Source organism: Vipera berus (assembly GCF_964194415.1).
Source record: "Vipera berus genome assembly, chromosome: 4".
NCBI lineage: Eukaryota > Metazoa > Chordata > Lepidosauria > Squamata > Viperidae > Vipera > Vipera berus.
The window spans coordinates 9,608,308-9,625,316 of record NC_138206.1 but is presented as its reverse complement, the minus strand read 5'-3'; the positions used below and the strand labels follow the sequence as shown (position 1 = coordinate 9,625,316).

The 17,009-nt window shown below is 43.0% G+C and overlaps 1 protein-coding gene across 1 annotated transcript in view; it reads right to left on the bottom strand.

Moving 5' to 3' along the window:
- Positions 1–282: 282 nt before the first annotated feature.
- The window catches only part of PRSS23 (serine protease 23), a 30,310-nt gene continuing 13,583 nt past the window's right edge, over positions 283–17,009 (bottom strand). Inside the window, exon 2 of the mRNA XM_081327590.1 lies at positions 283–4,545. Coding sequence (XP_081183716.1) covers positions 3,414–4,532 — 1,119 coding nt within the window. The 5' untranslated portion in view covers positions 4,533–4,545 and the 3' untranslated portion in view covers positions 283–3,413. The remainder of the gene's footprint in view (positions 4,546–17,009) is intronic.

The window sequence follows — 17,009 nt, the reverse complement described above, 5'->3', positions numbered from 1 at the left end:
CTTCACATAATGCATCCCTAAACTGTGTCATACATTCCCACAGGATCCGGTGATGGCCACTAACTTGGATGCCTTTGAAAGGGTATTGGATGAATGAAGATAAAGTTAGGGAGGTCTACCTAACTTGAAGGTCCAATGTTACCGCTAGGTTTAAAGCTTTCTGGATTGGCCTTAGGACAAGCCTTGCTTTGATCTTATCTTCTTAACAGCCTGCATTTTTCTCACAAGAAGAAAATGGGGCAGTAAATAAAAAAAAACACAACAAGAAACCCACAAGGCGTTAAACACGTGCTGTATTTGAACATCCTTACAAAATAAGTAGAATTACAATGCATGTTTCCATTTCTATCCAAGGTTTATAAATATTTACAGGTTCCTCTGTTGGCAAAGTTGTCTTTGACCTTCTGTGATATGTTTCAAACCAGGAAGGCTTCAGGGAACAGCTCAATACATTTCTAAATGCTTAGAAATAAAAGAAAATAGATTTAATGAAACGGAGAGGGGTATTAGAATTTTTCATTCTAATACAGTACAGGCAGTCCTTGACTTACAACAGCTTAGTGACCATTCAAAGTTACAAAGGCCCTGAAAAAAGTGACTTATGACCATTTTTCATACGACCATTGCAGCATCCCGTGGACAGATGATCAAAATTCAGCCACATGGCAACTGACTCATGTTTATGACAGTCCCGGGATCACGTGATCATCTTTTTGTGACCTTCTGACAAACAAAGTCAATGGGGAAGCCAGATTCACTTAACAAACTGTGTTACTAGCTTAACAATTGTTACTAACTTAACAACTGGGGGGGGATTCACTTAACAACTGTGCCGAGAAAGGTGACAAGACGGGGCAAAACTCACTTAACGAATGCCTCATTTAGCAACATAAATTTTGGGCTGAATTTTGGTCGTAAGTCAAGGGCTGCCTGCAACGAGTTTACATATGCTAGGGGACAAAAAAAAGAGTTTCTCAACCATCTCCTGCACGGGGTTACGTTATATGTGGAAATTCAGCCTGGAATTTGAACAGTGCAAATTCAGCACAAGAAAAAAGACAGCTCTGCAATATAAAAAGGACTTGGCATGCTGGCTTGTGCCTCGTTTGGGCTTTTTTTAAAAGAAGCATAATTCTGCAGTCTGTATAGATTAAATGGCACAAACTTGCATTCCTTTTTTTTTCTCCCTAGTTCACCTTGCTAATTCTACAGAAAAGCAAGCCATTTATCCATCGTTTTCCAACCTGAAACACATCCTCCAGGAATTCTTTCTGAGATGGTGCCCATGTTTCCCCAAAAATAAGACCGGGTCTTATATTATTTTTTGCTCCAAAAGACGCATTAGAGCTTATTTTCCAGTTAGGTCTTATTTTGGGGGAAATACGGTACTAAAATGCATCCATCTGGCTGATGACCTTAACTGGGACTTATTTTGGGATAGGGCTTATATTACGAGCATCCTGAAAAATCATGCTGGGGCTTATTTTCCCACTGGGTCTTATTTTTAGGGAAACACGGTACAACTGTAGCTAGGAGAAAAATTAACCAATGCCGTTGCATACCGACATGCATCAATGAGAGGCTGGTGAATATTTTTCACCTGCAAACTAAGATCTCTTTTGCTGTTGCTTTTGATTTTTACACGTACATATAGATTACAGATAGTCCTCAACTTACAACTATTAATGTAGCACCTGATCAAAATTACAATAGCACTTATGACTGGTCCTTGCTCTTCTGACCACTCCAGCATTCCCCACAGTCACACGATCCAAATTTAGGCACTTGTCAACTGCCGTGTATTTGCAATGGCGGTTGCAGTGTCTCAAGGTCACGATGGCCATTTATAACCTTCCCAGCCAGCTACGAACAAAGTCATGCATGGGAAGCCAGATTCATTTAATGACTGATTCACTTAAAAACTGCAGTGATTTGCTTAGCAACTGAAGCAGAAAAAGACCACAGAATCGGGCACAACTGCCTTGCTTAGCAACGGAGGTTCTGATCCCAGTCGTTGTTGTAAGCTGAGGACTACTTGTAGGGACCGAATTTTGATTTTTCTTTTCCTTTATTAATTCCCCCTCCAGATCTCATGTGCCCTCATTTGAGTCCAGTTTTGCAAGCTCTTTTTGAAAGGGCTGTACATACTTTTTAAGCTCTAAAAACAACTTTGAGAAAAGGACTGATCCTTGAAAAGGTCAGCCCGTCAGACACCAAGGAAGGAGTGGTGACTTTGTCAATGTCACAGGGATTTACCATTCAGGGCTTTGCACCAGACTGCCCTAATAAGGAGAAACGTAGCCTTGTCATTGACACAAGAGCCAATCAATCAACACTGCACACTGCCTTTTTCCAGCTAGGTGACTTTCAAGCTGTTTTGCAAATTCTTTGCAAATTCAAGGAAGATTTTTTTAAAAAAAAAACAGGACAGGATTTCCTTGAGATTAATTGGTAGTTGGGAGTGGAGGAGAACAATGAACCACAAAAACATCACGAAAATATGTGTTTCAATACTGTCCTGGACCTATTGCCAACACAACTCTTGGAGAAAGCTAACGCACATCCGCATTTCCTATTTTGATAGGCACTTAAAGAAAAAAACAGAGAAAGTAATGGCATTCTACTTTGAAATATGTATTTGGGGTTCATTCAATTTGGCCAAAGATTTGTACTTTGTTGACCATTTCTTTCAGAAGAATAGCAGCCTACGTTCCTCTTGTCAAGCAGTTTTGGCTACCAATTTCTACCTCTCATTGGTTCTTATTGGGAATTCAAGAAAGGAGGAGGAGGAGGGGGGGAAGAAGGAGAGGGAGAGCCACTACTGTGGGAAATCTCCAACCCCAGAGGAAGGGGGAATGGTGAAAAGTGTGTCATGACATCCCAAAGTAAATTAATGCCTTATATACTAATAACTGATGATACATCCAAAAGCGCAGAGCTTGCACTGTGATCTCACAATCCACCAATTTGCTATTTTGGCATCACTGGATTTAAGAGGGGATGCTTGCAGCTCCGTCCAGTTATCCTCCTGTCAGACCTAGACAATCCTGCACTATGTGAATGATGTAAGAGCCAGCCAATCAGCATCCCCGTTGGTGAACGAGAACCCGTCCTAAACGAGGGTGCAAAAGGGAGATGCAGAGTCTTTGCTTTAGCCCCAACCCTGTTACTTCAGCTATTGCTTATCCTAAGGCAAAAAATAATCAAAGGTCCAGGATTTGTGCCATGGCATGGACACTGTGTTTATTGCCAAACACTAACCAGGTTGCGCTCCTGGTCAGTTCCTGCACCTTGGCATTGCTAAAAAGAGAACTGTGCCCACAGAGCAGTTAGGCGTATGCTTTCCACCAACACCACCCTTCCCCTGCCCTTCCCCAGCAAGCCGCTAAGCCTCTGTGGGAAATAAATCGGGTCTATCCATCTCTACACTCTTGGTAGTTCCCCGTGATCCAGAAGCAAATCTGTGCGTATTTGAGGGGTGTGATACGAACAGCGACATTGTAATCCTGGGGGGATCCATTGGTGTCCACCCACTGGTGCCCAGAAAATATCCCTATGATTTTACGCTCCCATTTGTGATTCTGTCTCTTCCACATCCTCACGTACACGCCAGAACCGCTGGCCCCCGGCTGGGCATCACACTGCTGATACAAGAGATCGTAGGTTTCATCTTTGACATCACAGAACCGGTAAACCAAGTTTCCAGGCCGGTCATTATCGTAGCCCGAGAAGTGAATCCTTCCTTTGGGCAGCTGACGTGCTGCTGGGCTTACTCCGATCTTCATGAACTTTCGCTTATGGGGTTTCTTCAGCTCCAGCAGGGCGTAGTCATAATCCATGCCAATGTCGTTAGCGTTCCCTTTGATCCATCCTTTAGGAACATGTGTCCGTTTCACCCGAATCCACTGGAACTTCAATTTCTCGGGCTCAAGGGTGCTACTGTTGTTGGTCCTTCTGATGCCGTCTTTCGTCTTGGGTCTCAAGAACCCAACCCGTAGCTTCTTGGCTCCCTTGACGTAACTCTTCCCATCGTGGATGCAATGAGCAGCCGTCAAGACATGTTTTTCAGCCACTAACGTTCCGGTGCATCCCGTGGACAACTTCACGGAAGTAGAAAACGGGTAATTCAGCAAGAAGTCCTTGCCGAAAATGCTAAATCTGGTGTCATAGCCGTAGATTTGTCTCTTTGTCCGCGATCGGCTTGGTCCTGCCGGGCTGGCCCTGCTAACAATGTAGATGCCGACCTCGGTTTCTGTGCGGGACCCATTGGAGTACAATGTCTCGTAGGACAAATAATCTTTTGCTTCTTCGTACGTCGGGAGCGGGGAACGTTTGTGGCAAGACGGGCTGCACGGGGAGACCACTTCCAGTTGGGCTTCTGCGTCAAAGTGTGGTTTGTCCAAAGAAATCGTTAACTGTGGTAGAATGACGGGCACCTTGTAGGTTGGCCAAGTTGGCTTCCCATGAGGATGCGAGGGTGCAACTCCTTTTACAACCCATAGGAGTAGGAGAAAACCTGGCAAAGCCACCATGGTGAGCAAGGATCTGGAGAAAAAGAAGAAAAGTCTTACTGTTAATGAGGAAAGAATTAATCAACTGCTCTACTTCGGTCCTGAAGAAACAAAACTTTCGGGGGGAGGGAGAATTCTGTACTGACTTTCTCCCACTTCAGTTACAGGTAGTCCTTGACTGATGACCACAATTGAGGCCAACATTTCTGTTGCTAAGAATTGTTAACTGGGTTTTTCCCCGTTTTATGACCTTTCTTGCCCCCGTTGTTAAGTGAATCTGGCTTCCCCGTTGACTTTGCTTGTCAGAAGGGGATCGTGTGACCCCGGGACATTGCAATGGTCACAAATATGAGTCAGTTACCAGTCCTATGAATTTTGATCAGGTGACCAGGAGGATGCAATGGTCGTAAGTGTGAAAAACGGTCGTAAGTCACCTTTTCCAGTGCCGTTCTAATTTCAAAGAGTCACTAAATAAATACAGGTAGTCCTTGAGTTGCAATCACAACTGAGCCCAACATTTATGTTGCTAAGTGAAACATTTGCTAAGTGAATTTGTCCCATGTTATGGCTTTTCTTGCTACAGTTAAGTAAATCATTGCATTTGTTAAGTTAGCATCATGGTTGTTAACTGAATCTAGCTTCCTCATTGACTTTGCTTGTCAGAAGGTCACAAAAGGGGGTCAGGTGACCCCAGGACACTGCAATTGTCATAAATACAAGTCAGTTGACAAGCATTTGAATTTTGACCATGACTTGGTAACACTACAAGAGTCGTAAGTATGAAAAATGGTCATAAGTCACTTTTTCAGTGCTGTTGTAACTTCAAATGGCCACTAAGTGAATTGTTGTAAATTGAGGACTACCTAGATTACTAATCTGGAACTTTCATTTAATGAAGGTAGAGACTTTAAATTCAAGGACTTGAGAAAGAGGTGAGCAAACTCATAGTGGACAATCACTTAAATATGAGCCAGCAGCTTCCAAAGAAGCCAATGTAGTCTCAGGCTGCATCAACAGCGGGATAGTAAACAACGGATTTGCTTAATGATTACACTGTCTGCTTAACAAGCATGGGCTTCACTTTATGACCACAGAATTCACTTAATGACTGCTGCAAAAACAAAAGATCCTAAAATCAGGTATGTGAAGACCTGCTTAAAACAACCATCACAACTTACAACTGAAATTGTGGACTAAATTATCGTCATAAGCTGTAACATGTTCCTTCCTTCCAGAAGTACAGAAGCCTCCTATGTCAGCTGCTACTAAAAGAGTCGGAAACCATTCAAAACCATCCTGATCTGCAAATTTTTCCTACCTTGTGTAGATTACACTCTGCTCCAGCAGATCAAGCCACAGCGCATTCCAACTCTGCCCCCACACAGACAAACACACACTCACATTAATGCTCCTCCCCAGCCACAAAATATGCTTTAATTAAAGGAAGTTCAAAACTGTAAACAATTTGGGCAGAGCAGTATGTTTCTGCAGATAAATGTAAATGTTTTGTCAAATTCACACATCGTCTGAAAGTAACGCTCTGCAGCGTAATAATCCAAGAATATAGCTGTGAGTTGTTTTTCACAGAATTTGTGTTCCTGTTTTTCCACTACCTTCTCTATTGGTGTCATTACTATGACTTTACTTTGATATTATGATTATTATTACCTTGTCGTTTTGCATGTACATTGACAGCTTCTGCACCAGAGACAAATTCTTTGTGTGTCTAATTGCACTTAGCCAATAAAGTGTTCTATTCTATTCTATTCTAGTCTAGTCTAGTCCATGTTCCTATTCTATTCTATTCTATTCTATTCTATTCTATTCTATTCTATTCTATTCTATTCTATTCTATTCTATTCTATTCTATTCTATTCTATTCTATTCTATTCTATTCTATTCTATTCTATTCCATGTTCCTATTCTATTCTATTCTATTCTATTCTATTCTATTCTATTCTATTCTATTCTATTCTATTCTATTCTAGTCTAGTCTAGTCTAGTCTAGTCTAGTCTAGTCTAGTCTACTCTAGTCTAGTCTACTCTAGTCTACTCTAGTCTAGTCTACTCTAGTCCATTCCATTGCATGTTTCTATTCTATTCTATTCTATTCTATTCTATTCTATTCTATTCTATTCTATTCTATTCTATTCTATTCTATTCTATTCTATTCTAGGCTAGGCTAGGCTAGGCTAGGCTAGGCTAGGCTAGGCTAGGCTAGGCTATTTCATTTTTCTATTCTATTCTATTCTATTCTATTCTATTCTATTCTATTCTATTCTATTCTATTCTATTCTATTCTATTCTATTCTATTCTATTCTATTCTATTCTATTCTATTCTAGTCCAGTCCAGTCCAGTCCAGTCCATTCCTAAGAAAATGGATCAGTAAATTATTAACATTCAGAAGTATGAGATGGATTCTACAATGCTTCAGGCAATGTTTAAATTTTTTGCAAGCTCTCCCTCTCCCATTTAAATTGCTCCCAACCCCCTTGAGGAGTTTCCATGCACAATTTGAGAGTCTCTACATGCTTGGATTGCTTGTTTTCAAAAGGCTGCAAAAAACATCATGAAACTCAAACCAGCTACCCACATTTCTACTCATCATGGGGGGGGGGGAAATCAAAGCCACTTTGTCCAAAGTGTTGTGAATACACAAGAGGAAAGAAAACTGATTGGTAGCAAAGAACAAAAAAAAGCATGAAAACAGCATTATTGAGACAGGGTGGGGGTGGGGTGGGGGGAATGAAAATTTAATTTGAAATTTTGCCAGGCAGCTAAAGCACCACAGGCATCAGAATTCCCACTGCAAAGGGAGAGGAAATCTCGCCCACTCCTGGTCAGGCTTACTCAAAGAAACCATAATTAATAGATGTCTGTATGCATATTTAAGCCCATCTGGGGTTAAATCAATAATAGCTAAGAACAGCTTAGCTTCATTCTTGAAATGCCGCAAATGAACAAAATATAGAGCCAGACTTGAGAAAGGGTCCCTGCACCGGGAAAAGAAGAAGGGAAAAATGCAGTAAACTAATTGGAGTAAGGCATATAATAGAACATGGAATGTAGAATAATTTGAAGGGACCTTGGAGGTCTTCTAGTCCAACCCTCTGCTTAAGCAGGAAACTCTAAACCTCCAGTGATGGAGCACGCACAACCTCTGGAGGCAAACCAGGTGAGTTGTTCTCACTGTCTCCTTAGTTCTAGGTCGGGTGTCTCTTTAATTTTTATTTTTAATTCCATTTATATCCCGCCCTTCTCCGAATGACTCAGGGCGGCTTACAAGCTTAGCAGTAGCCTTCATTCTATGTATATGCCTGCTTATTAGGGCTTTCACACACACACACACCCCCAAGCGGCATTATTACAAAGTCAGCTTATTGCCCCCAACAATCTGGGTCCTCATTTTACCTACCTCGGAACGATGGAAGGCTGAGTCAACCTTGAGCCTGGTGGGATGCGAACCTGCACTAATTGCAGGCAGCTGGTGTTACTTAAGGAGGCATTAGCCCACTGCTCCACCAAGGCTCTTAATGATCTTCCACCCATCCGAGTAGTCCTTGACTTACAACCGTTTGTTTAGTGACCATTTGAAACTACAGCCACAATGAAAAAAAGAGACTTACGTCTGGTCTTATGAAGGTTGCAGCACCCCTGTGGTTCACGTGATCAAAATTGGGATGCTTGTCAACTGACTCATACTTACGACGGTTGCAGGGCCCTGGGGTTAGGCGAGTCCCTTTTGCAACCTTCTACTAAGCAAAGTCAACGGGGAAGCCAGATTCACGTCGCAGCCGTGTTACTAACTTAACGACGGCACTGATTCACCCAACAAGTGTGGTCGGAAAATGGGGCAAAACTCACTTAAGAATTGCCTCGCTGTCAACGCTGCTAACATCGGATGTTCTTGCTTTGACAATCTATGGAGATGCAGCCATTTTCTTTCTTACGTTTTACTTTTAGAGTTAGAATTAGATGATACTGGGCGGGGGAGGGGAAGAGGAATGTGCGTGGGAGTTAGTTAGACATAACAATATTGTAACAGTGTGAGAACCAAGGTTGTTGTTTTTTTTAAATAAGACGATAAGAAATGGCGGGTTGGAGAACTGGAGGGAAAGCCTGCATTTCAAACTAATTGGAGAATGTGATTTATGACTGTTAATCGGAGGAGGGAATTGTGCTTTGATACTATGTGCTCCGGGGAGGGGAATTCAGATTTTGGCTTTGCCTATGCATGTGCCGATGCTATGTTTCTCAAATAAAGATTCTTTAAGGTAAACAATGCCTCGAAGTTTTTTGAAGAGTTTCATCTGTCGGAACCATGACAGATGCTTAGCAACCAAAATTTTGGGCTCAATTGTGGTCGTAAGTCAAGAACTACCTGTACTTCTTGTCCTGCCCTCAGGTGCTCTGGGGAATAAGTCAAGCCCTTCTTCTCTGTGTCAGCCACTCAGATACTGGAAGACCACTATCATATCACCCCCTAGTCCTTCTCTTTGTTAGACTAGACCACGGGTAGGCAACCTTGGCTCTTTTATGACTCGTGGACTTCAACTCCCAGAATTCCTGAGCCAGCCGTGCTGAGGGGAAAGGGAGAGGTTTCCAAGCTGAGCCATGCTGGCTCAGGAATTCTGGGAGTTGAAGTCCATGAGTCATAAAGCGGCCTAGGCTCTTTTATGACTTGTGGACTTCAACTCCCAGAATTCCTGAGCCAGCCATGCTGAGGGGAAAGGGAGAGGTTTCCAAGCTGAGCCATGCTGGCTCAGGAATTCTGGGAGTTATAAAAGAGTCAAGGTTGCCTAACCCTGGACTAGACATATCTATACAATCCTGCAACTGATCTTATTTAATAAGATGGACTTTTCTCCACTCCGTTCTGCTTTACCCCAGGTATCTATCACAGGTTCCTCCGGAAATGCCTAGAGGACAGATAGGCAAACATCTGGCACCCGTTGTCCATTTTTCAAAAACATCCATCTCTGGCGGCTTTGCAGACGTCAGCAGAAAAGATGGAGCCAACGTTCCCGGCTTCTGAGAGGAAACTGGAGTTTGGAGATACCACTGCAGAGCAAATCGATGTCACATGTTTGACCCTGCACCAAGAATGAGTGTCGCTGACTGGCTTTTTAGTCTATCCTGGCCATCTCTCTTCATTTTGAAATGTACACAACTGCTTTACAGAACTTTTTATTTTGATCGTGGACCAATGAAAGTGCATTCAATAAAATGAAAACCACAGAGCTATCCCCTAGCCACAAGGACTATCCACAACCCTTTGTGGGGTGAAGCTTATAGACAGAATGGAGCAAATTGTTCCTACTTTTAAATAAACTTGATTGTTGAAGAGATAAATAAATAAAAGCTATCAGAGAGCCCCAGAATTTAAATAAAAAGGGAGTAATCAACTGGTGGCGAATGTCCCTGTAGAATTGGCAATGCAAAAGAACAGAAGCTGTAGTTTCTATGGTATTCGTATCATAGGGGCTGGGATTTTCCTATAGTTGCCTTACAGGATAGCTGTGGAGAGAACCTTAACTGTGGGGTCCTTGGTGCTCTCTGATTTTGGTGCTTTTCTTATAGACATTTGATTACCAAACTAGATAACCTCATTAGCGCATTGTGCAGCAGTGATGATGATGTAACCTAGTTTGGTAATGGCAAATCTACAAGAAAACCACCCCAAAAAGACACCACCAAGGATGACACAGTTCAACCCTGATGTCAACGCTGCTAACATCGGATGTTTTTGCATTGACAACAGATGGGAAAGTAGCCATTTTTCCCCTTTCGCTTTTAGAGTTAGATGATGCTGGGAGGGGGGAGAGATGTGAATGAGAGTCCAGCTAGACATAACAACACTAAAACTTAGCGTGAGAATCAAGGTTATTGAACTCAGAACTGATAAAGAATTGGTGAGCTGGAGAGGAAGCCCGCTCTCCAAGCTAATTGATTTATGACTGTTAATTGGAGGAGGGAATTGTGCTTTGATACTTTGTGCCCAGGGGTTGTTGTGATTCAGTGTCAGCCTGTGTTCCCAGCAGCTGAGTCTGATGAATCTAAGAAGGAAGAGGAGGGGTTTGGAGACCCTTCAGTGTCGGAGGGAGGCTCTGATGCACTGCAGGACTCTCAGCCTGGCCCCTCCAGTCTTGTTCCTCATGAGGCTCAGCTGTGTGAGGAGGAGGTGTCGGACTCAGAGGAGTCACAGCTGAATCTGTCCAGAGACTCTAGAAGCAGAAGGCAATCCAGCAGAGCAGAGCAGAGAAAATCAATGAGGCAACTCAGTGAGAGGAGAAAAAGGCAGTGAGAAGCCATGCCTTGGGACTGATAATAAAAGGGGAAGGTGTGGGCAGGGCTGGTTGCTGAAGGCAACCGTTTGGAGACACTCAAAGAGAATCCTGGTCTGTTCTTGCTAATCTGTTTGACTCTTTGTTTGTTAACTCTTGTTTGATATTTTGAATCATTTTTTTGAAGGAAATATTCTGTTGCCTTTTTGTTTGAACTGTAAATAAATTTGGGTTGGGTTTTTCCAGCCTATTGATTGTTTAAAGGAAGAAGGGGTTGTCCCTGACACATAAACAGGGCCGGTTGTAGGCTGGAACAGAACAGGGGAGGGGAATTCAGTTTTTGGCTTCGATTATGTAAGCACCGATATTATGCTACTCGAATAAAAGATCCTTTAAGGTAAGCAACGCCTCGAAGTTCTTTGGAAGAGTTTCATCTGTTGTAACTATGACACCTGAGCTATAAATATTCTCTTCTATTGGAGAATATTAAATTGAGCTTAGGATAGGGCTCCCCTAAATTTGGGGACTAATTCCATCCTGGCCTTCTCCCCAGAAGCTCAGAAGATGCTGAAGAATGATTGTCAGAATCAGTCTGCAAGGTAGGCTCAATTAAAGGAGATCAACAAACATGGAAAGCAGAGACATCACCCTGCCAACAAAAGTGTGTATAGTCAAGGCTGTGGTCTTCCCAGTTGCAGTGTATGGCTGTGAAAGTTGGACCATAAGAAAGGCTGAGCGCCAAAGAATTGAAGCCTTTGAACTATGGTGCTGGAGAAGACTCCTGCGAGTCCCTTGGACTGAAAGGCGATCAAACCGGTTAGTCCTAGAGGAGATCAACCCTGACTGCTCTTCAGAAGGCCAGATCCTCAAGTTGAAACTCAAATACTTTGGTCACCTAATGAGAAGGAAGGACTCACTGGAGAAGATCCTAATGCTGGGAAAGATTGAGGGCAAGAGAAGAAGGGGACGAGAGAGAATGAGGTGGCTGATTGGAGTCCCTGAAGCAGTAGGCGTGAGCTTAAATGGACTCCAGAAGATGGTAGAGGACAGGAAGGCCTGGAGGAACATTGTCCATGGGGTCACGATGGGTCGGACACGACTTCGCAGCTAACAACAACAACAACAACAGACACGGTCATTTGCTAATCTTAGCTTTTGAACCCTGTTCTCATTAAACAAAATGAAATGAGTCCAGTTTCTTCAGGTTGGGAAGTTAAGGTCCACTGCAGGAGCACCTAAAATTTTTTTTGATTCAAGGAAGACCCAGAAAACAGGCTAGGCAAAGAATTGCAAAGGACCAAACAGCACAAGCAGGAAGAGTGTACAGGCGGTCCTCACCTTACGACCATAATTAAGACCAAAATTTCTGTTGCTAAGCGAGACAGTTCTTAAGTGAATTTTGCCCCATTTTACGACCTTTCTTGCTGCAGTTATTGAGTGAATCACTGCAGTTAAGTTACTAACATAGCCATTAAGGGAATTTGACTTTCCCATTGACTTTGCTTGTCAGAAAGTTGCAAAAGGGGATCACGTGACCTCAGGAAAGTGCAACCGTCATAAATATGAGTCAGTTGCTAAGCATCTGAATTTTGATCACATGTCCATGGGGATGCTGCAATTCAGTTGTAAATCTGAAAAAAGGTCATAAGTCACTTTTTCCAGTGCCTTTGTAACTTCAAACAGTCACTAAATGAGCTACTGCAAGGCGGGGACTGCCTGTAATATTATATGCAATGCTGTAGCTTTGATTTTGATGTGATTTTTGGATACTGCTGTAAAATATGTGGCTTGCTGCAGAGCGATCTGCAGAATTGGAGGCACTGCTCCAAATGACGGTAGTGCCATATCTTTGTAATGGAAGCTCCGCCCACTTTCTCTGTGTATGACATGCCACATGTACAAAAGAGTGGAATTTGCATAATAAAGGCACCGTGTTGCGTTAATCATTGGCCTTCCTTTGACCCTGCCTGTGGTTTTCCCCAATATTTCCTGGAGTTATTATAAAAAGTTGTTATGATTATTTCTGCCCTAGGCATCTCCTTGATGGAGAATTGCAATTTACAGGATGAATAATGTCAAATGGATGTTGCCCAATTCAGCAAAAGTATCTTTTCATTCTTAGAGCTACCATAATTCTCAGCCAGCTAGTGTTGGGTAAGTGCTCAAAACAATGGGAGGTTTTTATTTTCCTTATTTTAAGACAGGGATGGGGGATTGAGTACATATTCTGATCAGAAGAAAATTAGCACTCTCTAAACTGCTTTTTATTATAATTTCTGATGTTTAGCTGTGAGTGCCAAGGTTTATGAGTAGACAAAACAAGAACGCCCACAGTCCAGGGAAGGAGCTATTAGCATATGTTAAAACCCACCAAGCAGTAGTTCTCAACTGTGGGTCAGAAACAACCTGGAGTGAGAAGATCATAAAATCAAAGTCCTGTGTTATAGGGTGTTATTTGGGTGTTATGATACAGCAAGCATTGAGAACCCACTGTGGTGGAATGTAGTCTGGATTCCTGGGAGGGAGGGAGTGCATTCCAGAGGAGCAAGAGGCAATGCAGCTTAGATACTTTGTGTGGGAGAAAGAGAGTGAAGATGGTTCCTCCCTAATAGTTCCCAGGGTATGTGTTAAATGGTGCAAGTAGTCTACATTAGTTTGGCAAGATCTCTGTCTATAGGTGAGGAACAGTAAAGGAAACTGCATAGAAGAATTTCAACATGTCTTTTTGATTTTCAGAGCCTGACACCCACACTCTAAAAACTGTTCTGTACCAGCCTGCTACCGGCCCTGCAGAAAAGGCAGGGACAACCCCTTTTACAAGAAGGCAAGAGGCTGGAATTAAGCCTGCCAAATTTATTAACATAAAAACACAGAGCAAAGAGAGCAAACACGAACCATGAAACAGGAGCTTTTCAAGCAGTTGCCTTCAGCAAACCAGCCCTCCCACGCATTCCCCTTTTATACAGTTCAGGGTGTGGCTTCTCTCTGCCTCCTTCCGAGGTGCCCCATTGCCTTCCTCTGTTTACTCCTGATTGACTGCCTCCTGCGTCGGGCGTCCTTGAACAGGGCCAGCTGTGGGTCATCTTCATCCATGCTGTCAGGCTCACACAGCTGGGTCTCCGTCATGACCAGGTGGGAGGGGCCTGGCTGAGGGCTCTGTGGAGCCTCAATATTATTCTCAGCAAGCTCTTCAACACCCCCCTCCTGCTCCTCTGAGTCGTCCGACCCAACTGCCGAACCCACAGGCTGACCCTGAATCACAACAAAAACAGGACCTCGCTCCAAGTCAGTGACCGCTTAAAGGAAGAATTCGAAAAGATGGGTGGATACAATTGAACTGAGTTTTGTGGAAGGTCTATATCTATCTATCCATCCATCCATCCATCATCTGTCCACCCATCCATGTTCTATTTGTCTGTCTGTTTGTCTGTCCGTCTGTCTGTCTGTACGTCCATCCATTATCTAGCCAGCTGGCTCAGGAATTCTAGGAGTTGAAGTCCACGAGTCATAAAAGAGCCAAGGTTGCCTACCCCTGAGCTAGCTAGTTGGCTAGCTAGCTATCATCTATCTATCTCCTCTCTCTCTTATCTATCTGTCTGTCTGTCTGTCTGTCTGTCTGTCTGTCTCTCTGTTTATATCTATTTATCATCATGACAGAGCGTAAACCTTTGCCAAGTGAGACAAACTTTTCTGCAGCTCGTTAAGGGTTCAGTCAAGGATCCCAAATTGCCCTTTGTAAAACCTGAGTGGGGGGGGCATTTTTAAAAACATAAGATAAGGTAAAGGTAAAGGTTCCCCCGCACATGCGTGCTAGTCATTTCCGACTCTAGGGGCCGGTGCTCATCTCCGTTTCAAAGCCGAAGAGCCAGCGCTTGTCCGAGGACATCTCCATGGTCATGTGGCCGGCATGACTAGATGCCAAAGGCGCACGGAACGCTGTTACCTTCCCACCGTAGTGGTCCCTATTTTTCTACTTGCATTTTTACGTGCTTTCGAACTGCTAGGTTGGCAGAAGCTGGGACGAGTAACAGGCGCTCACTCTGTTACGCGGCACTCGGGATTCGACCCGCCAAACTGCCGACCTTCTGATCGACAAGCTCAGCATCCTAACCCACTGAGCCACCGCGTCCCTTTTAAAAACATAAGCTGGATCAATTACAACTGATCCATGGGAATGAGGCTGAAAAGCTGCAGCCGACTCGTGGATCCCTTTTACCCAAAGCTCAACTGCTTTGAGGGTTACAAGAGGAGGCATGCCAGGGGGTTAAAAAAACCCAAAGTTGTCTGGAAGGGTCTCAAGTGGGCTACCTGCCAGCAAGTACAGTAGTTGCACAGCAGATGGAGGGGGCTCAACTGCACACACACAGACACACACAGAGAGACACACAAATCATAGGATCATGATGTTATGGGGTTAAGAAGCTGGCAGGGAAAGTTGAATGACTTAGTCTGACTTGCCTTCTTTCTCCCCTCTTTCCCTTTGAAAACAGAGTTTGGATATGCGCTGCAAAAGAATGTGAGGTAACAGAAGCTGGAAATATTTAAGGGCAAAGCAGCCAACCTTCACATCTTCTGAGACAGATGACAGTGGTGGCTGCTTGTCAACTGTAGTAGATCCCCTGTCAGAGGCTGAGAGAACCAAGCAAGACAATGATCCCCAGCATCCTCTGAAGGGAAATGTGCCCCAAACCTATCTCGGGGGCTGCCCCAAAGGAGAGGGAGTCAAGCTATTCTCCAAAGCTCCTGAAGGCAGGACAAGAAGCAACGGATGGGAACTGATCAAGGAGAGAAGCAACCTAGAACTAAGGAGAAACTTCCTGATAGTGAGAACAATTAATCAGTGGAACAACTTGCCTGTAGAAGTTGTGGGTGCTCCAATACGTAGGTTTTTAAGCAGAGATTGGACAGCCATTTGTCCGAAATGGTATAGAGCTTCCTGACTGAGCAGGAGGTTGGACTAGAAGACCTCCAAGGTCCCTTCCAAATGTTCTATTCTATTCTATTCTATTCTATTCTATTCTATTCTATTCTATTCTATTCTATTCTATTCTATTCTATTCTATTCTATTCTATTCTTATTCCGTTTTCTATTCTATTCTTATTCTTATTCTGTATTCTATTCTATTCCATTCCATTCCATTCTATTCTTACTCCGTATTCTATTCTATTCTATTCTATTCTATTCTATTCTATTCTATTCTATTCTATTCTATTCTATTCTATTCTTATTCCATATTCTATTCTATTCTATTCTATTCTATTCTATTCTATTCTATTCTATTCTATTCTATTCTATTCTTGCTTTCCTTTGCACTCAACTACGGTACACACTTTGCTACCTCATTAAAAGGGCAAATTTTATCTCTTGATGTTTGTTTTTCACCTATTATCTAACCTAGAAACAAGAAGAAATTTCCCGACAGTGAGCCCAATTAATCAATGGAATAGCTTGCCTACCTGCAGGTATGAGTGCTCCATCATTGGAGGTTTTCAAAAGTAGATTGGACAAACATTTGACCGGGGTACTATGAAATTCCTACCTTGAGTAGGGGGTTGGACTAGAAGACTTCTGAGGTCTCTTCCAGCCCTATACATTCTATTGCTTCAGCAGACCTCAATCAGCCAGCAAAAAACAAGAAAATGATATTTGTTTTTGGCCAAACCAAAAAGGCAAGAGGGGAGAATGGATTGATGAACGAATCCAGGTGTGTTCACAGTCACTCAGACAAGAAGTTAAACATTAATTCCTCTGCAAAGGAACAGTTTTATGTAACACTCTGAAAGTATCTAAATGAAAAACAGACCAAGCGAAATTAAACCTGTAAGCTGAGCCCTGCCCTTGAATTCTCAAACCACAAGGATATTTCCCCCCCGCCATGCGCAGCCATGCCAAAGAAATGTCCACATTTATAACCAAATAGCAAACTGATTTGATCACTAATCTAATGTATATGTTGGAAGCTTGGGCCATATTTTCATATGCAATAAATACGGTTGTGAATTTTGGAAAAGTAGATTTGGGGTAGTAGTAAATTATATAGCAAACTTCTTGAGTGCCCTGTAGGAAAAGAAAAATCACTAGGCAGAAATCTGGCACGTCAGAATATCAGGCAAATATCCAACCCTGGTAACCATGGCCCGATTTCCACACCACATTGTCATGATGGTTTAACCATGAGTTATGTAAGCCCTAAATGCCTGGGTTTGCATAT